The sequence below is a fragment of the Numida meleagris genome, chromosome 1 (genome assembly GCF_002078875.1).
Source record: "Numida meleagris isolate 19003 breed g44 Domestic line chromosome 1, NumMel1.0, whole genome shotgun sequence".
In the NCBI taxonomy this organism is placed as follows: domain Eukaryota; kingdom Metazoa; phylum Chordata; class Aves; order Galliformes; family Numididae; genus Numida; species Numida meleagris.
This window is the reverse complement of record NC_034409.1, coordinates 168,434,326-168,459,772: the sequence shown is the minus strand read 5'-3', so window position 1 is coordinate 168,459,772 and position 25,447 is coordinate 168,434,326. Positions and strand designations below refer to the sequence as shown.

Sequence of the window (25,447 nt, the reverse complement as noted above, 5' to 3'; positions counted from 1 at the left end):
TAGGCGAAAGGAGCATAAGCAGCCAGCCATGGACTGAGTAATCCCTTCCCTGGTACATGCTTCCAGCAACTGGTCATTTAGAGACTTCCTGAGCTAGAGACCGCATCCGGAGCATTGTGTTTAATAGCTGCTGATGGACCTACCTTCTATTAATTCATATAATCCTTTTCTGAATCCATTTAAACTTTTGGCCTCCACAACATCCCATGGCAATGAGTTACAAAACATAATTATATACTGGGTGAAAAAGTACTTCCCTTTATTCTAAACCTGTTGCCTGATCATTTCACTGGGTACCCCTGTTTGTGTCCTGAGAAATACTGATGAATTATTTTCATCTCCATAGCATCCATAATTTTACATATCTCTACCATCTCATGCGCCTATACCCGCCTTCACTCATCTTTTTTTCTATTTAGCCTCTGCTTCTGAGTCTCTGTAGCCCCACAATATGCTCTTTGAAAGTCAAACAGCATGCAATATTTATGATGCAGGTGCAATTTACATGCAGAGTAGCAAAACAGAGGTTTTCAGTTCTTGTCCCCCACTCTTATTTCTGCCGTATCTTTTTGTCCACAGCTTAACAGTGAGCCAAGATTTGCAAGAAATCCTTCCAATGACTCCAAGTTTTTTCTCATAGTAGTAGCAGTGCGTTCACAGTTCATTAAGCATCTTGATGTATTAGGCTCCCTTTTTCCTTCTCTCTTGCGCATTATTTTACATTTACCGACACTCAATCATATCTGCTGTTCTCACCTAGTCACAGAATATCCTCCTACAATTCTTGGCACAGCCTCACATTTCACTGTCCTGTATAACAGTGTACTCAGTAATTTAGGTCATCAAACATGTCAGCTGATCACTTTTCAAACTCATTGAACAGCACAGCTCCTTCATGTCCTTGAGGGAAGGCAGTTGTAGTTTTCCTACTGTGGAAAAGCCAAGTATTATTTGTACTCAGATGGCCAACCCTGTAAGGCAGTTGTAGGCACTGAGATGACATCCATTGCATCCCAGTTCTCACAGGAACTTAATTGAGGAACATTCCCAAAGCCACTGGAAAACCATACAGGTTACACAGACCACCTTTGTCTGCATGCTTGCCGACAGCCACATTTGTGAAGCACAGCTCCCTCCAGATGAGACATGGCTGCTGTTTGCCCCATCACCTCAAAATGCTGCTGACTGTCACATGCTTTCTGAAGTAACTCTGAGCGGCAGTCAAACCCAGCTCCTCTGATCATGCTAGAACCCCTTGCAAGGACAGGCATCACTTTTTTACTTTATTTCCTGGGCAGCCTGATTTAGTGATTGGCAACCCTGCCCATTGCAGGGGTTTTGGAACTGGATGATCTTTAAGGTCCCTTCCAACTTAAGCCATTCTATGATTTTGTTTATCTGGCTCTCATTCCTATCTAAGAAACAACTCTCACCACAGTTACACTGGAGTCCAACATATTTAATATTATTATATTCAATATTATTGCTCAATATTATTTTTGGAGCAAACGTTAAGTCCCATTCACCTGCCATTGTGCTTGGTCACCAGCAGGCACTTGGCTTGCTGTATCTACCACACCAGGCCTAGTGTGATGAAGACAAACAACTGCTCAAAACGTTCATAGTCAGGAGGTCACAGTTATACTATTTCCAGACACGTGGATCTACATGGGCAGCCTTCCTGTGGCTGAACAAATCATTGCAGCTGCAGAAACCCTGCTCAGAAAGTCCTCCAGTGGGGGCCCTGCATGCTCACCAAGGCCCAGTGCAAGGCCTGAACACTGAGGTAGTGTGGGAGAGGACCATAGTGAAGTGGGCACCCAGCCCCAAGACCAGATCCTTCCCCAGCACTTCCCCCACTACCTGTTTTCAATTTAGGAACCCTTTAGCAAAAGAAGCAGAGACAGAGAAGATGTTCCATCTCAGAGGCTTCCTGGAGTCAGCCATGGAGTGAACTGACTTTGGCTTAGGGGTTCATTTGGCCATTAATCTGATAGATCTGTTGAGGGGGCTGAAGGAAAAGGCAAAGAATATCCTTACTGGAGGTCAGCCATCATGGTTGGGGCTGAAGGGACACAAGGTCTTATGAAGCCCAACTGCTCTGAGAAGTGGCAGGAAGGAAAAAGGAAAAGAAAAAAAAAAACAAAAAAAAAAACCAACACTCCTCTCAACTGCTCTAACTTGATGGAGTAAAGGGGGAAGAAAGGGAGGAGCAGGAAGTGGTAACTTATTTGGACTCTTGAAATGAGACTCCAGCTCTCAGTTTCACAGAACATCTTTTGTTTTCAGCCGGTGAGAAAGACCCAAGCAACAAATCTGCCCAGGAGACTGCACAGTCTGTGGCTGCTACTGGACACAACTTCAAATTCCAACCAAAAGGAACCTCTTTTCCTGCTAAGCTGAGACCTTCACCCTAGAGCAATACTTTGCACTTTGAAACACTCACTTACCCTGCTCCATCAGCCAGGAAAGTGCTTAGAATACCTGCCAAAATTCTTATCCCACCCCCTCCTCTGCAGTTCACATACATACACTTCTCTAATGGTCATGTTGAGATACAATCCCCTGGCTTCAGCAAAATTGAAGTGATTGAATATTTCATAAGCAATTTACACACCCCTGCCGAACTCCATAGTTCCCTGGAAATGCACCAAAGCTCTTGTGCATGCTCTGTGCAGTTGCCTGCTCAGGTAACGTCACTCTAGGGCATTGAGAAGGAAATACAACTGTTTGGAAAGACCTCTGCATTGATGGATGGCAAAAGCAGTTTTAGATTGCACGCAGCAAAGAGGTAAAATGCTGAGGCTCCAATTTACAAGCCTGCTCTCTGCCTCTTTCTTCACTCCATAGCCCTGTACCCATCAGAAGTTTCCTGCAGTCCTCCTCTTCTTGATGTACCCAAAGCCTTCATCTGTTTTCCCACCATCTCAGTGATAAACACCCCCGCAAGAAGTTTACTCGCAAAAAAAAAAAAAACACATGCAAAATTTCTGAATGCCTCAGGGTCCAACAGCAAGTAGAAAAACATAAAATAAAATAAGATGGGGCGCTGTCCCTGCCTCCTCATTTTAGCTATCATTTTGGCATATGCCAGAACATTACCTCAGGCAAAACATAAGCAGGTAATGAAGAGGGATTTGCATGCAATTCCAGCAGTGGTCATGACCACAGGCACTGCTCCGTGCAAGATTCTCCTTCTCAGGGTCTTTATAAAACCCATCTTTGCACGATAGCCAGCTGCAACATCTAAGGCTACTTGTACTTTTAATTGGATTATCAATTGACATGACAGAAAGGCTGATGTTTCTGCACAAAAACATGTTTATTACATTGATGCAGAACTGACTCAGAGCACAAGGATGCTTTGAGGTTTCTATGCTTGATCAGCAGATTCAACTCCCTTGTTGCCAGCTTGGCACAAATTGCTAGCCAGTCCCTTCCCAAGAGACAAGCTTTGACTATCTCTCCCAACAGCAGTAACTACTCATGTACCAATTAGATGCACATCCTTTCCAACAACGGCTTTGCAAACACCCAGACAGTGTATCTTTGGATCTTAACTATCTTCTCATTCCAGAAGCGAGACTTTTGGAAACACCAGTGAAGACACCTTCAGCTCCATGCTTTTCCTCTACCGTGCAAAAACAAAAGAGACAAAACTGAAATAAAGTTGTAAAGTACAGGGAAAATTATTTTTTAAATATCTTCAGGTCATCTGGTTTTATGTGCAGTGGTACGCCTGCGTTCTTTCACTCTCCTTAGGCCTACCTCTGCTCACTTTAAGATCAAACTGGCATTTTTGCCAGCAATTCATTGGAAGCAGCTCTCCACCAGTCCTCTCCCTCCCCACCTGCAGGCAAGCCAGGATCCGGGCCTCACAAGACTATAGTGGCGTGGGTGTTGTTGGCTGCCTGTTCTGGCAGCCTCTCCTCCTTTCTTCCAGCTCTGTTTTGAAACACAATCTAAATTAAAATATATATATATTAAAAATTAGATGTTCCTGCTCTCTCCACTCACGTCAGCGTTCCCACAGCATTAAGCAGCATGCAGGTTGGCCTACATGGCACAAACTTTCGGCAAAGAAACTCTTACTTCTAGGGAAAGCACGAACTTTGGGAAGGAAGGGGAAGTGAGAGGCAAAAATGAGGAAGAAGGGCCAAGAGACCTTTGGGAAGTGTCTTGCTTTAATGGAAGGGGCAGAGAAAAGAGAAAAAAATGGCTCTCCAGAGCCGGCTCCCTCCCACTTTAATAGCATTAGGATCTAACATGTAACTTGGACTAAAAGACAAATTCTTTCCTGCAGTCTGATGGATGTTAGTGTCCCTAGTTTTTTTCTTCTTTAACAATGCATTACATAACATTCTGAGACACTAATTACCATCTCGTGCCATAGCAATTTTATTAAGAGCTTATACTTACAAATACCCATTCCGAAAGGATTCCAGGACTTTTTTGCCATTTTCTCTGAACTAGGCTTGCCGAAGCACTGGCAACAAGGCCTGCGCTGCACAACGCAGCTTCCAGTAACAAAGTGCCTCTACACAAAATCTCTCACGAGCTCTAAGAGTCAGGCATGGATTCTTCTTGCGTTTAGTCTCAAAGACTTGTAAACAAGTTTTGTTTAGCACACTGTGTGATAAAACACTTGTAACACAGCCCTATTAGGTTCCTGTACCTGCCACACTTCCAATTCCAGAAGCAATTCTGAGATAAATTCCTTTATACCAAGCAATGGAAATTTTGTTTAACTATTCTGCAGTTAGTGTTTGCATGTTAATATGGTATCATCTTGTCAGACAAGACTGGGTACCATGAGGTATTTTTCCATATAAAATTGCTAATGCCATCAAGATTGTCCAAATGGGATCATCATCATTAAAAAGATTACGCGGTACGGAAAGTGATTACAACAACGTCTGAGCAGAAGGATTACTAATCACAAGTAGAATCCTCGTACAAATCTCATTCTCCGTATACAAGAAAGGACACAAAACCTTTTGAACATAATTTATATACATTTATGGCTTTATACAACAAACTGTCAGGGATTGTTCTCATGTGTCTGTAAAAGTACATCAGGCACTTTTCTGAAAATATCCACGTATGAATTTTAATTCTGCAATGTGACTAAGTCAGAGCAGTGAAGCGTTGAAGAGCTGTCACGCCACTTGCAAGTAGAGCTAGCAGTATGTACATGCCAATCGCTTGAGATATTGCTGGTCTGTGGAACACCCTCAAAAAGGAGGCCAGTTTTAATGCCAAGTAATTTGCTTTATGTTTGCATAAACCATGCTGCATTTTACATTACGATTACCAAAAAAAATAATAATAATAATAATAATGAGAATACCTTATTTAAAATCAGTCATAAATTAAGGATCCTAGCAATTTCATCATGAAAATAGGAATTTCAGATCAGTAAAAAAATAAAAAAGTACTAACATACATCCAGTGGTATAACAAGTGCAAATTTTATACTGTTTTATAATTGGTCCAATTTTACCTTCTCTTCTTAGGGACGCTCTGTTGACTTAAGCCAATAATAAGCAATATGACTTTTGCTTATAAGTGTAGGCAAATCGTCAGTTTATCAAAGCAGAGCTTTCCAATTAATGCATCTACTACCTAAACATATATCATATAGCTATATTATGGAAACAATACATCTTTATATTTAAAATATCTGAACAGCTCTATAATACAATAAACTTTTAATAACAGTACAAACCAGAGAAAAGTCAAAAACAAGGCTGCATAGGTAAGATCATCCACACAATTCACAAACCAATCATTTACAACAATTCTGACAAACTAAGTTACTCCAGAAACTCGGTACTTTTTACTGAAAAAGGATTTATTACTAGAGGTCACATAATGTTTGCTTTCAAGGCAGACAACACACCCTTCATCAGACTTCACAGTATCCCAGAATTACAATTGCAAAATATTAGAATGGCACTATGCAAAAGAAAGTAAATTCGACTGCACGACCCAAAACCACTGATTATCTACAACTGTTTTCTCTTGGTAATTAAAAGGAGCTTTCTACAGACTGTTGTAACTCAGGGAGGGCTACATTTATGATATTCATAGTTATAAAAGGACATGAAAAAGATATCTGTATCTAGGAATTTGTACAGTAGCAGTAAATAATAAACAGGAGGTATATTGTTAAATGTGGCATCTTTAGCCGCAACCCCATGGAGTTTACAGTTAAGTACTGCTTTCTTTGAGCACAGAGGTGGATTTTGTGTCTAGTTTGGACTGCGCTATCAATGCCCATTTGAGAACAAACATTTTTGCACGTGCAGCAGAAAGAAGGATCCTCAGAAACTCATGTGTGAGCCCATTGCCAGGATTTACCATTAAGTCTCAGAGACTGTGAAGTTGATGGTGATGATGCTAGTTGATGTTATTGGCTGTAAAAGCAGGCTGCTTCGCTGAGGCTTCGGCACCACAAACATTTCTTGCTCAACAGTTCAAAGACCACTATCACAGTGGGGGAGATCCTGTATCACAGGACAGCTCAACGTCAACCCCTGGAACTGCTGACAACTGTAATAAGATATCTAAAAAGTAGCTGTAGTTAGTAGTGATGTAAGCCCAACAGGGTGCTAAATGCTAGCACATCAGTAGATGCACTGCAGAGTCTTAGGAAAGTCCTAAGAGGATCATTAAATATATGGCTTGTTACTAAACTTCATTTTCTTGGCACATCCCATTTCTTTCTCCACCATACACCATCACTACAGAGAAGCAGAGTTTCAATTAGAACATTTTCCAGTTGTGAGTGACATACATAAACAAAACAATAATCAGTGAAAATACGTTTTTCTCTCTTTCTTCAGCCAGCACAAAAAATGTTCATCCCATCAGCTCCAATGATTTCTGTAACACAGATGGTGTGTAGGCCAACGGAAAGACAGGTGAGGCCCATGCTCCACATTTCCATGAAAACTGCCTCGTTAATTGCAAAAAAATTAGACATCTCTTACCAAAGACCCAACCCTGAAAATCCTCAGGAAGCTGTCAATGTGCCTCTCAAATAAGAGCAAGTGTTTCCACCGGAACAATGCCTCATTCATTAATGCTTACCCCTATCCCAAGGTTCTTGTGTTTGTATAACTTTCCCACTTACTTTTTCTTTCTTACTCAAAAAAAAAAAAGTAATATTTTTTTCCTGTAATGGGGGAGGGGGAGGTCACACAAGTTTTAGCCTGCCATTAAAATGTAGCACTTTTGCCACCTCAAATATAATGTATGCTGACAGAAACATGGACAGACCCTAAAACCAGTGCCAAGTAAGAAAAAAATCAATTATTTTGTCCTTAATTTTATCAAAATCATGAATTTTCTCCAAATGGTCCTGCTCTCAAGTGTGCAAACATTATGAGACCTCCATGAAATAAATATAAGTGTGAAGAAGCATTGTACAAGCATCTAACAATGAATACTTAACACTTTGTGGTAGTCAGAGTTAAAATGATAGCAGAAGCAGATGACGTTTCTAAAAATGCATATATAAAACTGATTAAATATTTCCTAAACATAAAGTTTTCTATTTTTATACATCACACAACAAAAAAGGGACAGAAATGTTTTGTATTCAATATACTTATTAAGCTTTTCCTTTATTAGCACTCCCAAGTGCTATGGAAATTTATAAAAACAAGTACTTAATCCAGTTAAAATACTGTACAAAATGAAGAGGTTATGAATGCTGCCAGATCTCAGAATTACTTTTTAAGTTGCCTATGTAACAAAAGTAGATTTTAATTATAAGAAAAATAGCTTGGAAAGTATTCCAAAAATTATCTTAAGTCCAACAACAAAGTCATTAGTCTGACAATGAAATCCAGATATATTCTTGCATAAATTTACATGAATACAGGTAACTTATCAAATGGCATTTAACCTACTGTTTGCTTTGAATAGTGAGAGAGTTTAGTAGGATCATATTAACCAGCTACTCTGTTCCCATATGAAATGTGTGACAATTTTAAGTAGAAGGAAGCAGTTCGTACTGCTGCAAGGCAAGTCCACAGTTATCTCAAATCATCAGAACACAGGTAACATCAGTGAAGGTTAAACTTACGTAGGGCATGAGATCATCACAGTATTCTTACAAAAGTTTATAAACTTTTCTTGGACCAAAACAGATAGTCTTAAAAAACAATTCTTCTACAGATCATACTGTACAAAACCGAAAGCACGACATGATGTAAGTAAGAGTCTTTGCTGCGATTATATGGTGTAGTGAATTTGGCACTTCAGAGTAATGAAATTTCCAATGGCACAGTTCTTATCTACAGCAGCACATAACCTGCAAACCTTGGGCAAACATCCTGTACAGGAAAATAATCAGTCTGCTGCCAACTCTGACGAAAGGAAGAAAAAAAGAGAAAAAAAAGACCCCAAAAAAAGCTAGTGTACGCGCACAGCTTTGTCAAGAAAATTAAAAAGGAAGGTGAAGGACATCTTTGTACTGCTTTTCTCAGTTCCTGCTGTCAGACAAGTCTGGAGAATTTAACCGTAGCCTAGGAAAAAAACAACAACAACAACAACAAATTAACATTCACACCAAAAGATTAAGTCTATTAAAACATGTTCAAACTAGCTTTAAAATAAATTAAATGGGGAAAAACGTTTTCATTAATTATTAGTTACCAGAAAGTTTTTGGTTTAAAATATTAATGGCAAAATATCAGTGCTCCAAATGAAGTAGGAGAAGGCAGTACATGGCGATCTCAGTGCACCAGATTTACAGAGTAATAAAGGACTGAAAAAATCACTGACTGGAACAGAGGCACTTCACATGCCAACACAGGCAATCACCCAGGTTTTAAGCATTTGACATCTCTCTTCCCTTTAAGCTGTTTTTCAGATTTATTATAAAAAGCACAGCTTACCTCCTACTACATCCTAGCCTGAAACCCAACTGTGTGTGGTTGTCTTTACGCTGTGCTGAAAACTTTGGTTAGGCAATACACTGTCAAAGTTAAAATCTAATGTTTCTCCATCCATAAGGTCATTACGAATAATCGACTCCATGTCACAGTCCAACCGTTCAATTAACATGTCATCTAAGTCACTGGGAAGCTTCTCCTGGTGGAGGGAAACAATTCCCACCCTTCCATAGCCGTTGCAACTGTTAACAGGGGCATACGGGTTCATAGCATTCATCTGCATCTGGTGACTCATAGGCACTTGTAACGAAGTCTTCACTGTCGACAAGCGATTTAGACCTGAAGTATGTGACATGGGGTTCACTGTGTGTGACAAGGCACGACCATTAACTGCAGGTGTTGGCTGGTTATGTCCTTGGTGAGGGCGGGCGTTAGGGTTCATCATTTTGTTGTGAGGTGGCTGATTGCCATAAGATGGCATCACCGAATTAGTGACCATCAGTACACCTTGGCCCAGTGCCCTGCCACCAGCCTGGGAAACACCAGTGTCTACTGATGCCAAGATATCATTGTGCGGAGGAGAATCAGAAGTCAGTAACTCCTTCAAAAGTCCTGCAGGACAGTTAAATTGGCTCATCGATCCATAGCTTGATTTACTGTCTTGAAGAGTCTGCATAGGAATTTGGGGCAAAGAATTCATGCTAGCTTGAGCATACGTAAATTTCCTGTAGTCTGGATTTGGTGAACATATACTTGTGGTCGAAGATGCAAATGAGTAACCTGGTGTTTGCTGCATCAGGGTAGCAGATGACGACTGGGTTGATACAGTCATTGACGTATTAGGTGACAAAAGATTAAGGTTATCCAAAAGATTTTCCATGTTCTCTGAACTACTCATCTCTGAAAGGCTGGGTAGAGTAGAAGTCATTTTGGTGGCTGATGATGGGTATACCATGGAGTGCACATCCCCATCTCCAAGATCATCTTGCTCTGGCAAAATAGGAGAAAGCCTTCCACTAATTGTACTAGCATTAGAGCTAGTTCTAGGTCGAAATGTACTCCAGTTATCAAAGTCATCATTACTGTGAGAGCTGGGGCTTGCAGGCCACTTCGAGAACTGAGATCCAGGGCTGTCACCATTTCCCTCCTGACCAGACTGAAGAGATGCTTTTTTCTTGGCTGCTCTTCCTCTGCTTTTCGCAAACTTGCTGTTGTTATCCATAGATGCTGCTCGCCTCCTAGGAGATTTGCCACTCTTTCCTCCTTCAGGATTGAGCATCCACCAGGAACTCTTCCCTGTTCCCTCATTCTGCACTCTGATGAATTTGCTGTGCAGAGACAAGTTGTGACGGATTGAATTCTGAAAAACAAAATAAGGTGTAAGAACACACGCTGCATTTCTGATGGCATTCAAAGAGAGACCTCTTCTATATTTGCAAGAGTCTCTTCAGGAAAAAAAAAAGGCTTCAGAACAGAATCCTTACATACACCTTAGTTTCCAAATGCCATATTCATACCTGTGGTTCCCAGCATAACATTCGGCTATATAAAAGGAGATGCTCAACATGTTCAAGATTTAGGAGGCAAAATATATCAGAAGACCAAAAAGCCCACTGAAGATCTCATCATCAGCTCCATTCTAATGAGTTGAACCTGACAGCTTTTAGGGATTTCTTCTATGCAAAGTTCAGAAATATAAGATCCTGTTTTATGGTCCTTATAACGGGATCTCATCGTGCATATCTCTAAACCCTACAAACATGCCAGCATGTGCATATTGTCATTGAACATTAGTGAAGTTTAAATGACTTGTGTCAAATGAAAAAACACAAAGAAAACCAAGGATTAAGTTTTTGTATATAAACATAACTAAATGCCTAAGAAATCATAAGGGAGAAAGGAATGCAAATAGCACAGACAAACTTGCATTTAAAACTTTAGTCTTAAAACCATCTTTCTCTTTCAAAAACAACATTTTAATATGCAACTTTGACTCATGTAATACCTGAGGGTACAAGACGTCTTGTGCCAGCACTGACCAGAGGATACTGAAGCTTTTCATTATCTCCCCAGTCACCAGCTACACTTCATCAGAAAAAAAATTAAGAATCTAATCCTGCAGTTTGACCTGTTAACAAGTGACTGCCCTTTGTAATACCAAGTTGGTCTTCCTTCACCTCTTCTATCCTACATGTCCTCCTGTGCACATCTAGATTCTCAAAGCTACTTCCAATATGCACATCTTGCCTCATTCCCAATACATCCAGCTGATAGAAGAAAAGCATCAACAGTCATTAGGAGTCATGTCAAGTGAAAACAGTTATCGCACGGGGCCTGCCTCAAATCAGAGATCAGAGGCTCAAATTTTCTGCCACAGTCATGGCACAGTGTGGATTGTGGAAGGCAAATCGACCAAAGCAGTCCTGGCCACCTGCGGAGCCCAACAGGAATGGTTACTCTAGGGCCAACAAGGAGACCTTCAGCAGATGAAGGCAGCAAGCAGTCCTGGACAAGACTGTTAACACCTTACAGACTGCAACACCCTGAGGATGTCCCCACAGGAGCACAGCCTCACACTAGATTGGTCATTAAGTGCTCCCAGACAGCAGAAGATGGCAGAAGACAGCCTCGTGGTAGCTCATGGTTCAGCCAGCCCAACAGCGAAGTCAAAACGTCTGACTAACTTCAAAAGCCTTTCCAACCTCTCCTTCCCCTCCAGAGAACCATATTCAACAAAAAATCCCAGTTAGATCAACACTGGTGACAATTTCAGCATTTCCTTATTCAATTTTGAAAGGAAGACAATCTTTGTGATATTACCTAATTACAATAGGTCTATATCTCTTCACTGCAGTAACTTTGCAATCAAAATCTCATCTCCTATCCAGTGACAGAGCCTTGAAATTTTATTTTCACCACATGAAGCCCCATAAAAATATCATCACCTGGGGTTCCCCTCTGCATACCTTTAGGCCTGTGGTGCTCAGTGCCTTGCAGGGCTCAAGGCAAGCACCTGCCCTCCCCACGACCTGACATCGTATTAATGCAGTGTTAGCATTGTGTCAGGAAGGCAAGCCTGGAGATCTGTCTCTGGACCAACCCAGCTGTGGCTGAAAGGGCCGAGGAGTGCTGGGAGCTGGCCCTGCCAGCCCTTTGTTTTCACTGTGGGGCCAAAGCCGAATTAAAGGCTGACACAATTCCAGAGTTAGCAGTGTCGCAAGAAAGTTGTTCTGCATGTCTGTTGATTAAAAAACCTCCTGAGCCAGTTCATTTTTTTATTGTATTTTGTAAACATACCCAGTTGGCTTAAGCTGAGTGTTTACTATGAAAATAAGCATATAAGGCACGCAAAACATCAGGCAGTGAAAATCTTCTGCTCATGCTCAACTCCCTCTTCTGTGCAAGAGAAGCGTTAAATATTTAAGAAATTACTGCTATTCCTTAGTCATCAAAAATATTATAATCTGGTATTATTGCACTGAGGACATCTGAGGTCACTCTTTGAGTAACAGAGCTGTCTCCTAACACTGCCAACAATGAAAAAAAAATTTTCCTAACAGGAAAAGGTTTGCGGCCCAGAGCTTGTTACATAAATTCCTGTTTTTCACGCAGCCAGCAGGACATTAAAGAAGCTATGATTTACTAACTTGGAAAAAGTGTTGAAGAGGTAAATCTTGTGAAAATATGCACTGCTGTTAATGATGTTGTGTCTACAGATCTTTGCCAGACGCAAACATGACCTGATAAAAAAGTATAGTTTCAGCAGTGGAACTTGGCAGCCACAGGAGCGGCACCGCGAGCCGCAGCCCCGCCGCCTCAGCATGCTGTAAGATGCTTCGGACAGCGGCTTTTGGCAGAACTTTGAAGCAAAGTCTCCCAAAGCCCACCTGAAGGATACGCAAAGCAACTGGCTGCATCTCCAGCTGGGCTCCCAAACACCAGCAAGGAGTGCCAGGTCAGTTCAAAAGCATCCAAGTTGGAATTTTACCAAACCCACATTGCGACTCCAGCCGGACTGCTACCACCTGTGGGGTGTTTCCTGGGACTGAGTTTCCATGTTTGAGATGAAGCTCAGGAAGTCTGCTCCCGTTTGGTCTTCAAACTTCAGCATATACTTCACATTTCAGCCATACTTGAGCAAAAAGACCAGGTGCTATGGATACACGTATTGGTGGTCCTTGCTGATGAAGAGCCAAAATATGCAATACCAATATTTGCTGAATGCTACATAATGAGCAACTACCAGCTAATAAAACTAATGAAGCCAAGAAAATGATTCTCTTGAATCTACACGCTTATATTATTCATCTGCTTTTCTGACATTTCTTGAAACTGAACCACATCGCAGTAAGAACACCCAGCTTGCTCTTCTAAACAACAAATAAATTCAAACTAATTTACATTTACTAACAACGCATCTGAAGCATTTAATTCCTGCATGCCTGTTGATCTTTAATACTGTATTTAAGCCCAATAGATACCCTTTAAACATGCAACTGAAGGTTAATCTGAATAACTGCTGAAAAAAAGTCTTACAATTGAAGAAGAGCTATTTAATTATGTTTTTCTAGTGAATTATTTTGGTGTTTTACTAAAAAGAAACACCAGAGAACACAGGTGCTTTATTGAACTTAACAACAGCGTAGGCCTGTACTTTCAGGCACACTGGCCATCTATCTTCTGCCCCATTCCTTGGAGCAGGTATGGGAGAAGAAAGTAGAGCTCTTATGTAACCTTACTGCAGACCTTTCCAACATCTCAGGCTCACCGCAGCCTTCTCCAGGATCAGACTTTGGAACTGAGAGTATTCTGAGAGCTGTGACACTCAAGTGTTGTAAAAGCCTATGTGGGCTCAGACTGGGCCTCCTTCACTCCCTGTTCAATTACAGTGCTGCGATAGCCACCTAAAAGGGAGAGCAAGCAATGGACACAATAGTTGGTACTGAAAAATAAACAAACAACAAAAAAAGCAATCTCCTATCACAAAATTTGCTACCAAGGTACACATGCTGAAGGTATTGCAGTAAAGCACACCACAGCATCTCGGACAAAAGATTCACCAGTATGGAAATAAAGGTGAAGGACTTGGCCTCTGGAGACAGATGCAGCCATAACAAAGTGGGAGGCAGTAAGGTAAGAGCAAGACAGGCTAAGAATTTCTATAAAAATTAAACTAACAGTCTTATGATTTCCCACCAATTTTTCATTCAGAAGTCATCTCAGCAGTCCACTACTTCCTATGTCAGTTTATTTAAGGGGATGGTCTACACATACTGTTAGTTGACAGTACCATCAGCGGAAATGGCTGCAAATATAGACAGGGGAACAGTATCTGACTGTAATTCTCAAATCTCTCCAAACAAAATCCAAAATAGATTTGGAAGAGTGAGATAAACTGTCTGTAAATATGACACTTCAATACTGCTTTTGTCATGATCCTCTCAGATAACAGTGATTCAGAAAAAAAATACAAGGAAATGAGGTGAGACTTGAGATTGCTTTTTCATTTTAATGGAGAGTTGAAGAATATTGCAATGGGAAGATGCTTTGTAAGAAAGTCAGGCATGAGGACTGGTAGGAGAGAAGTTCATAGACATCAATTAACAGCATCACTATTGAGATTATGTTAACTGATGACTTTTATTGGAATTTTATTGCAGTTCCAGATGTTTAAATCACCCTCCTCCTGGAGCCTCAGCCACTCTAAAAAGAAGCCATAAAAAAACTCATAGGAAAGTATGCAAAGGACTGTCAGAAAGTCCATCATCATCCTTGCTCAGGTTTCCTTCAGCATTAACAACCAGACAGCAGCAAGAGCTACCCGTGGCAAGCAGCACCACAGAGCATCTGTTAAGGCTAAGTTAGACTGTGTCTGGCAAAATCATAGATTGGGGACCTTTAAGATCATCTAGTTCCAACCCCCCTGCTATAGGCAGGAACACCTCCCACTAGACCAGGTTGCTCAAAGCCCCATCCAGCCTGGCCTTGAATGCTCCAGGGAGGGGACATCCACAACCTCTCTGGGCAACCTGTTTCAGTGTCTCACCACCCTCACAGTCAAGAATTTCTTCCTAATATTTAGTCTAAATCTACCCTCTTTCAGTGTAAAGCTATTTCCCCTCGTCCAGTCACTGCACACCCTTATAAAAAGTCCCTCCCCAGCTTTCCTGTAGGCCCCCTTCAGGTACTGGAACGCCGCTATAAGGTCTCCTTGGAGCCTTCTCTTCTCCAGACTGAAGAGCCCCAGCTCTCTCAGCCTGTCCTCACAGGGGAGGTGCTCCATCCCTCTGATCATCTTTGTGGCAAGTCTGATGAGAATAGTTATGCTGCTTGCACCTGCCTTGCTGTGGTTTCCAAATATCCTGTCAAGTTTGCAAGGTGCAGGTTGAAGAGGCTAAGGAGGAAAGAAAATATTGATAACTCCAGATGTAGCAGGATTTCTTTAGGTGCAACAGCCTGTTGCGAGGCAATCCTGTTTGCCCGAACTAATGACTATGAAATACTAGGAAATTCAGTGCAGATGCTGCACATGGTGCTTGAGGTGGGCTCAGAGCTATTGTTTGACACCCAAAAACATTTGGTCAACAGATAGCACACTTGTTCTTAAAACAGCCTTAAACCATATTTCTCGCTCAAGAGGGTTCCTGACTCCACAAGTTCACCATCACAACCACACAGCTGGCTGCAGTGTAACAGGCTTCAACTGCTAATGAAACAGCTATCTTTGCCACCCAACTGAAGCACTCTTTCATTACAGTTCAGAAGCCTTCTCCGTTGTCTGACAAGAGCAGAGACAGAAAGCATGTCACTTAGCCTCAGGTCAAAGAGTCATGTTTAGAAGAGGCTGGCAATTTGCCACCTGCAGCTGCATGAAGGTGGAAAGGCAGGATTTCCTCCCAAACAGGTCATGCTTTTTTGGGTCCTTTGTTCTTAGGGGGGTGCTTTTGTTTGACTCCATTTTTGTCCTACACTGTTATATGGTTAAGAAGTTTCAGCTGGAAAAAATGTGAAACACTGCAAGGGACCTTGTACTGCATCGCTGTGTTTTTCATTACAAATGGTAGCATAGTGAGAGTCTTTCCCGAACACTACCCACGAAACATCATCTCCAAACATGGAGATACTTTCACGGATTGTTTCTTTTGATGAGATTTCTTTTGATGAGATTTTTCATTTTTGATGAGCAATCCTTTGTTCCCTGAGTGAATGTACAAGAATGTGGCAGACTGTGTTTTATCACTATACGACCACTACACATGCTTCTCCTGGACACAAGAAGTCTATTGTGCCCATATTTCAGTGTCAATAATCTAAGTCCTGCTCCTTCTGCAGTTAAGTCCACAGATTTATCCCCTACTGCACTTCCTCTCCACAGCTGTCGAAGGGTTGGCCATCCTCCAGGTTGCATCCTCTTGCCCCATAGCGCACCCCAGGCTGGAGGGGATTTCACAACCACTGGAGCTCTCTCCTCTGAAACATAACGTGCAGTAACAGACAATACACACACAGCTCTGGATTTTGGTGTTTAAGGACTTGGCATACTCACATGTCAGGACTGGCAACTCTGCTGACATTTATTTGAAGAATTCCCAACCACTATTAAAAGATACATTATTAATCTTCATTCTAGGCAGACTCCTTTAAAGCACTTTTCCATGCTAGCAATTAGGACATTTCTAATAAAATGTTAACACCTTCCTACTTTCTCTACAGGGACAATTAGAAAAGATGAGCATAAAACTCAACAATATAAAACATAAAATAAGAAGTATACGTACAAGGCAAGCACACACTTGAAGACTCTTCCACATGTGATGACACCCAACCAGAATTTCTCATGATCATCCTTCTGTATTCTACACTCTCTGTTCTATAACTACTTTAGATCTATAACCACAATACAGGCATGATACAGTGTCAACCTGCAAACACCAAATATGTAAACATTTGTTAGCATTTCAAAGCCGAGGAAACCAAGTGACACTGATTAGGAAAAACAACAGACGAAGATGCATATGAAGATTGTGAGATATTGAGAAGGAATATGTCAAATAGAACTTCCTCCATCTCTGGCAATGTCCTCTGGGAAGCCAAGAGAGACAACAGCTTTGTCTAAAAGCTGTCCATTTCAGGGGTGAAAGTTGTGAAAGAAAGGCAATAGTACGAAGGCAACAGAAAAGCAGATAGCTATCAGGATAAAACAAAAGTTGTGAAGCATGAAAAATAAGGAAAGATATCAATATCAGATGAAAAAAATAATACAAAGTTAGCAGGGGTCACTGTGTATTTGGTGATCCAGACAAATCCTAATATTACCATTGCAAAACTGAAGACTCCTTTAAAGCACTTTTCCATACTAGTAGTTTGGATGTTTCTAATTAAATACAAGGATTCCTGTTTGTGGATAGATAATTCTGTTTTCCGTAAATATGGAATGAATATGTATATGCATATATGTTTCTGATGAAGAAGCAGCATTTCAAGGCCAGGTTGGATGGGGCTCTGGGCAGCCTGATCAAGTGGGTGGCAACCCTGCCCACAGCAGGATGTTGGGACTGGATGGGCTTTAATGTCCCTTCCAACCCAAGCCATTTTGTGATTCTGATTCCTTACTTCATTAGTGACACAGGAAGCCAAGACTGAGCCCTCACTGAAGAGGAACATTTTGAAGTCAGCATGTCCTGACAGCTGGGCTCCTTGCCACCCAGTTAAAGCCTTCTCACACCTCTCTCCTCATAACCAGCCCCTGCTGCAATCATGTCTGTAACATGAAGTAGCAAAGGAGGAGGATTGTATGCACAACTTGAGTGCCTTGACACCAAGCCCAGGTGATAAAAAAACTGATAAAGGATTCAATCAATCAACTTATTGAGGTCAGAGATATGATCAATTCCTCCAAAAAAAAAAGTTCATTTTGAAAAGTTCACTAATTTGCTCAAGAAATGTAAGACAGAGAAGACCTGCAGATAACCTGTTGAGTGACATCGCAGCCAAGATTAACGCTACTCAGCACCTCTAATGCACACCCAAAGGGATTACAGTGATTAGAATTATCTGCAGCGCAATAAGACATGAGGAAGGCTATTGTGATCCGTGGCAGACGGTATCCTCATTACAGTTGCTCACTCTAGGCTCTAATGCAGCAACTCCGGGTGAAACTATACGGGATGCATGCACCGCAGTAGGGATAACAGTCTGAGGCAAAGCTGTTGCTGATCGCAGAGCACAAAGAGATTATTAGAAGGTAAACAAGAATCCCAATTATAAGCAAAGTTTATTAAAACAAATAAAACCATTTGGAGTAATGTAGTAGCTCATCCATACAGTGCCAGAATGACTAATAGCTTAAAATTTTATTCTGCAACTGCAGTAAAGAGAGACTGAGAGGTGTTTATTTCTTTTCAGCCAGTGGGAATAATTATGATCAGTAGGACAAAAAATGTTAATCACTCATTTCCTGTTTAACAGACAGCCTGCTTCACCTCTGCCACTCTCCACGGTTACACCCAATTCATCACAAAGACTACAGCACTGTTTATAGAAAGCTTGCCCCTTTCTTCTTTTTAAATCTAAGCTGCCTTCTATTAACATTTGTTAGCTCTAATGATGAGGTACGAATGGGTATACATGCTAAATATATCAATATTATCTGCAATGTTAATCAATATTATTAGCAGATAATCTTAAAAGGAGCACTACAAACAACGTTATCACAAAGAATTAGCACTAAGGAGTGAAACAGGTCAAAGTCTTAGTGAAACCACTGAGGTGAGAAACACCACAGTCCAAATATAGGGCTCAAATTTTGCACTGCCCTTTGTAGACATTCAGAGAAGTTCCAGGAAACAGCAACAAAAAGGGATATGATTGCTTCAAAAGCTATGAAGCTAAGTTAAAAAAATCAGAAATATCCAAGCCTCTGCCTGAGGGTTAACATCAATTTTAAATGCTAAAAGTCCTGGATAATGACCAAATGGAGTCATTCGTCACTTGCCTACGTAAAGGCACAAGCAGACTTAACCCAAAGGTTTGGTTTCAACTGAATGCTTTACCAGGGAACCACACATCCTCTTCTATTCATCTCTGTGGATTAAGACTTCTTGCTTTCACAAAATCATCTATAACCTAGGGGGATGGAATGATTGCCATGAATTGATGGATTTACAAGCAATGGAAAGGCTTGAGGACTCACTTCACCTGCAGCACCTCCTCAGCCCGATCACAGATCTCTCCTTCAGGAGACAGAGAAGGAGCAGCCACCAGCCATGGATGCAGGAATGGAGCCCTGTGCACCTGCAGTTCTGCACCCACGACTCACACAAAGCACAAACTCATCTGGCGAGGGCAACAGAAAAGCATTTGGCTTTTTTCTAATAAAACCACCAAGCCTGTATGTATTTCTTACCTTGAGAAGCAAAACACCAAAGGGATGTACAGTTGCAATAATGTAAAATGTGGGTTGACTTTGTGAAGATGGAACAAAAAAGAGAGAGAAATACATACTTTACATACTTGTACCAGCTTAGCAGAAGGAATCTTTCTTTTCTTCATCAAGCAAGCAAAGGAGCAAAATTCTCCGGACATGGGTGTCACTGAATACTAGTTTTTGAGAAACAAAGAATCAATGAAAGCAGCAAGCTTCCTTTGCAGCAGGGCTAGCTGTGCCCCACAGGAAATCCCTGGTTGAAGGAAATTGCAAGTCTTGTAAAAAGAAGGGCAAAGCCTTCCATTTACAGGCTGAATAATATCTTACACTACAGCTCACTGTGCATTTGATCTTTATTTTGGCTAAACGAAGTGCAACCATCAGCTATCAAAATTCAAGCATAGCCCCCAAAACTGCTGAAAGGAAAATAAAAGGGAGTCAATTGGTTTTATTTGTTTTCACTGCATCTTTAGAGATTCTATACCTCACCTAGTGGAAAAAATGCTGAATGTTTTACATTTGAAGGAGACAGTGTCAACTTAAGAAAACAACCCTTTGGATTTCACCTCATGTTGCTGATGTTGCTGTTGCAACCACGAGAAATGGAGGGAAGAAGACAGGGACATTCCTCTTCCCTTTGGTTTCTTTTGTACACGAGCACAGTCCAGTGCATGAAGTCATCATTTTGCCTATTTATTTTTCCTCTCGTCAATTCTCCCTGCATCCATCTTGCTCATAAAAAGAAAATAAAACATTATTTTCTTGTTAACAAAATAGAAAAAACAGATTTGTAAGTTTTTATTAAAGCAGTTGAAACAGCATCAGATTTAAGTTCTCTTTAACCTACTGCATCATCTCCAAATATGTAGATATTGCCACATGCCATCAATATTCCTTCTTGTCTCCTTGTGTTCTAATACTTGTTCTTTTTTCCAAAGTTACAAGAAGCAGGTACTGATTTCCAGTTACTCCTTTTCATACATCCCCAAGAGGCAGCACCAACACTAGGTATATACTACGTATTACGTTTCTACACAGCTTCTTTGAACACAGTTTGTCTTGGTACAGTTTTTCCTCACTAGAGAAGCATGCCAGACCACCAGCACAGTCTCTTCTGGAGAGCTGTTTCCAGTTCAAGCTTGGTCCCAGCACAGCAGATTTTATATAACATGATTTACTACTGCAATGCCCACAGAAAGCATTAACCCAATTTCAACGTAGCCTTGAGCTATATTCCATGTGTACGTTGCCCCTCTCCACTGTCTAGCCAGTTGCAGCCACCCCTTTTTCAAATAAGGAGTGGTCTAAACTTAAAGGCTTTTCAGTTTGTATTCTCTCACGGGGGTCTCAGGACTCAGCGGACTCACGGCGGGTGGTTGCAATGCTCTTGCCAGCATCCTCCTCTTGAATACTGCTCTCTGTGATGTTCTCCAGACTGCAGCTTCAAGAAACACTGGTGCTCATCACTGGCTTTCATGACATCTGTTCAGCATTATAAAGCCATGATCACCCAATTTTGCAAAATGAGCAGCACCAACAATGAACAAAGTTACCCGCGGACGCGCTCACAACCCACATTTCAGCAGGCTGTGGGAAGCAGAGCTCTGTTTCTCAGAGCAAGCTGGGCACAGGCGAAGGAAATCTAAAGGAGAATTTCTTCCCTCACACCACTTTTGGAAGCATTCCTATTCCCTCACTACTGTAGGCTGTGCTCTGTACTTAACAGACCCTTATTAAATCAAAGGACTATTTACAATCTACATACTGGCAAGTCCTCATTCCCATAGAATGTCATCTGGCAGCGGTGACTTAAACCATCAGCTCTGTATTTACTTGCTTCCCTCTCTCCCGAACTCTCAGAAGAGTAAAAAGGACAAGAGAAAAGCAAGTCTTTAAAGACAAGAACGGAACTAATAGAGTAAGTCCAAGAGCATATTAGCGTTCATCATACTATCCAAATATACTTTTTTTAAAACGAAAATATTACAATGAGGGCAATAAAAAGGAAGATAAGACACAATAAAGCTTAAAGCTTTCTTTTAACTACATGCCTACGAGAGAGATGCAAAATCATACTGAGCATAAACTAAGACAGTAGAGTGGGACACTTATGCAGAAATTAGCTTTCTTAGGCATTTTGGGTGCTGTCATTCCTATTTTTTTCCTGCTAACAAGGTTTAGCCAATCTCCCCACCTATCCCATTTGATATATGCAAAGAGAATGGCCTCATCGTGACTACTCAGAGAAGATCTCACTCATTCTTCCATTTCCCCCAACAGAACCTAGAACAAGGAGGCTCTGGGCACATCGGGGATACCAAGGGGCAAAACAAAGAGTCCTGGGAACGACACTGCCATCATGCTCATGCAGGCCAAATCAGAGAGAAACCACCAATTCTTCAGGATGGGAGGTAAAACAAAGACTGAGTGTACAAGAGCTTCCGCAAAAGCTTGTTGGTGCTTTCTGCAGAGCACAGCCCTCATTTCATACTAAAAAAAAAAAAAAAAAAAAAAAAGACTGCTCGGTCTTTCTTGTCCCTAGGAGATGCTAAGAAATCAGTTAGAGGCTTGAGCTCAGAAGGTGGGACATCCACAACCACACTCAGTTCAGAAAAAAAAAAAAAAAAACACTCCCATTCCCCTTCACTAATTCTCCCAGCCTCTGAAAGCTCTATCAGCTTTCTGATTAGGCTCTCTCCTCCTAGAGGCACAGTCTTGGATAGTGCAAATTTCACCATCACTGCTCCCACCCTTTCTCAATGAAAAGCCCATGGGTTACTAGGCAGCTAGAGCCTGCCTGGCTCCTCATTCAAATGTAAGGACTGCAATATCCAAATTCTCAATCACAAAGGCTGCGTTGGGCTACCCATCCCTTCCATGCCTTTGCCTGAAGACAAAGAAGTGGGGGAGCCCTCCTCTAGATTTTCCCAGCACTGTGGTGAGAGTACAATGGAGACAAGTGACTAGAAGTGTCCTAATCAATTCAAAAAGCTGCAACAAGAAAACCTTAAGACTCTACAGGGACTTGCTCAAAGTATTCATCTCCTTCTGACAACTTTTGCTAAAATTCTGCAGTTCAGTTTTCCCTCTTGGAGACGCTCAGAGATAGAGGCAACATAGACTCCAGAGATGCACAAGCACTTTTCTGAGAGCGTTTCCTTGCTAGATCAGAATAGGGCACTCATCTCAAAAGGAAAAGAGAGAAAAAACCTCACAGGACACAAACTTAAATCAGATTAAAAATAGCAGGAATGTCAGCAGTAGGAGCTGTCATTTGCAATACCTATCAAGACACAGGAAGTTAGTCATTCTGTGGATCACATAAGGGTTTCTTTAAAAACAAGGATGAAACAGAAAAAAAAAGCGAGCATGTTTACTGAAGCTTGTTTTCCAATATTATTTATCTAGCCAAGTTGGTTCATAAAGTTTTATAATAATTTGTCATTGACACATCTATGGATTTATGTCCAGATTCATCAAACTGCTGACAAATTCCAGCAGGCATTGCAGCCCTTACTGCTCTTTTATTTTTGGATTACTTTCAGTTTTGAAGATATTACAGGGAATGCTTCCACATTTTCTTTTTATTTTAAAAAGACATTAAATTCATCCCTGTGGAAGATCAACTGTTTTAAAGTATTTTGTTTGTTGATTATTCATATAGGCATAAATTACATGCAGCATTTGGCAGGCCATGCTCTTCTCTGTTAAAAAGTTTGTTTTTACTTTTGCACTTATTGTTTAGATGTTGGTCATAACATGCTTCAGGTTGTTTTGAACAGCAAAGAGGAAACAAGCAATATTTTTACTTATATCACACTCTATCAACATTAAATGCCTACGCAGCAATACACTGCCTATTCAGTATTTCCAGCTTTCTTCCTGTCCACTGCTAACCTACAACAGCAAGAAGATAATCCATAATTTGCAACCCGTAAACACAGCTATGATTGGCTCATGAACTTGGCCAGAACAAAACACAAAGAAAAAGGAGTAAGGAACAGGAAGAGGAAGAGGAACATGTAGTACACCTACATGTCTGTAAATCCAAAGAGTTTGCAGACGTTTTCTAGCTGTAAACGAAAAAAGGTGCTATGTCAGCCCTTGAAGCACAGCAACTGGAGGTTGGGCTGAGCGAAACCATTACCAACTGGACAATAATAATAAAGGGAAATATGGTTTTCTTAAAGGTAGGACCGTGTGCATCAACCCACTAATTTTTCTTTTTCTCGTCTCCTGCCACCAGCTGTACATATGCCAGGCTTGACATCAGCCATCACCATCCTCTTCTTTTATGTCAAATTAAATTTAATCGTGCCAGCTTGACAAAGCTACATCAAAGGAGCTGCACCAATAAAGCAAATCTGTATGGGAGTCTCTGGCTGACAAAGTTGGTGTCTGAAGCATTAAAAACGTAGTGGTAGGAGTTGAGAGTAAGCATAAATAATTGCAGTTTCTCTGCTTTTACACTTGAGCAATATTGACTGTATATACTTTACAGTGCTAGGCCTTAAATAACAATAGGAATGCTTATCTACCCTACCCCTTCTCCTTTCTTTCCTCTTCCATTATTCACTACTCCTCCACTGAAATAAAAATAAAATGGGTGAAGATAACAACAGAAGAAGAGTCCTGACCTCAGCATTTACAAGCTAGTCATTGTTTGCTGCAAGCTCAAGTTTGTATCTCTTAAAATGACTACAGTTAACAACTGTTTTGATTTAACTAAATGTTCCTCATTTATCCAGTAAGGAGAGAGAGCTGAAGGAAAGAACATCGCTTCTAAGACGGGCTCTGTAAAAAACGCACTTCCAAAACTCAGCTTTGGAGCACTGAGTGAAGGATCTCAACCTAGTACCTTGAACATATCTATGTACCAATTAGTATTTTAAGAGAGATTAGTACCCCCTAATACATTCTTTTAATGAGATTTACAAGGGATCAGCAGATTTCAGGAGCTATTTCTTAAAAACTCATAGTAAGCGTCAGGCTGAAATAATGGAAATTGGCAAAAGGGATGCAGGCTCAGTTCTCCTTTTTCCTCCTCCACCAGTCACACAAGGACCCCCGCTCCACTCCTCCACTGCTGCCTACTTCCTTCAAAGAGAGGTGTCTTTGGGACATCTGATAAGGAAGCTTAGAGCTATCTTGCAGAAAGCTTGCTAAATAAACAGCAGTCAATCCCCACCTCCCTCCCTGCACATACATTCAACACATATGACTCATTTTCCAAGGAGAGTAGTGGCTGAATAATTTTGGCAACAAAAATATAAATCTCATTGCTCTATATGTTTAAAACAATAATGAAGTGCTATTTTAAACCTGAGTGAATGAAACCTTAAGCAAATCTCACTTATTCCAGTCATTTTTTTTTCTGTTAAATACTGAAATGTGAAAAAATTCAAGAATAAGCCTGACCAACCAAAGCATGAACATTCACACCTAAGGAGAACTGTAGAGTCTCGAACGCATAAAAATTCTCCAGTGGCAGCAATTTTTACATGATATAGCTGGCTAATAGAAACCACAGAAACATGTTTAAAGTGTGCTTAAGGCCCTTTCACCTTAAGAAAGAAAGCAGCAGTGACAATGTGTTTGCTTCCTGGCACAGTTAGGGGCACACCGCAACCTTTAATGCCTAGCAGCTTGCGTGACTCCTCTTCATTGTCACAGAGGCTGCCCACGTTTTTTTACATCTCAAACAGCCTTAACCTTATAGGATTCTTCTTTTTTTTTTTTTAATCTAGTCAAACATGTCTTTTTTACTGTAGTTGTTTTCATCTTGGAGCCCAACAGACCCTTGATGCCTCTAAAATGCTTTTAAAAGCCTTCAGAAGGTAGGCCCAGTTATATGTCCTCTCTACGAATACACTGGCATTCCTGTAATCCAGTACTACCAGAAGAAAATAAGATGATGTTAAGCTGTTGATCCTAGAAACGGAGCAAGAACCACCTCAAATTAAACCCAGCCCTCGGACTTCGTCAAAAGGCTGATTTAGAGGATAAGCCCAAAGCAGATTAACACGAGTAAAATGTCAAAGTACGCTCAAACATCAACAACTTCTTGACAAACAGTGAAGGGCAATAAAAACCAGAACATGTAAGAAACCAGCTC

At 41.0% G+C, this 25,447-nt stretch overlaps 1 protein-coding gene across 1 annotated transcript in view; it reads right to left on the bottom strand.

The window, feature by feature from the left end:
- The window catches only part of FOXO1 (forkhead box O1), a 63,436-nt gene continuing 42,363 nt past the window's right edge, over positions 4,375–25,447 (bottom strand). The window contains exons 2-3 of the mRNA XM_021377170.1: positions 8,910–10,266; positions 4,375–8,537 (exon numbers count right to left, since the gene is read on the bottom strand). Coding sequence (XP_021232845.1) covers positions 8,923–10,266 — 1,344 coding nt within the window. The 3' untranslated portion in view covers positions 4,375–8,537; positions 8,910–8,922. The remainder of the gene's footprint in view (positions 8,538–8,909; positions 10,267–25,447) is intronic.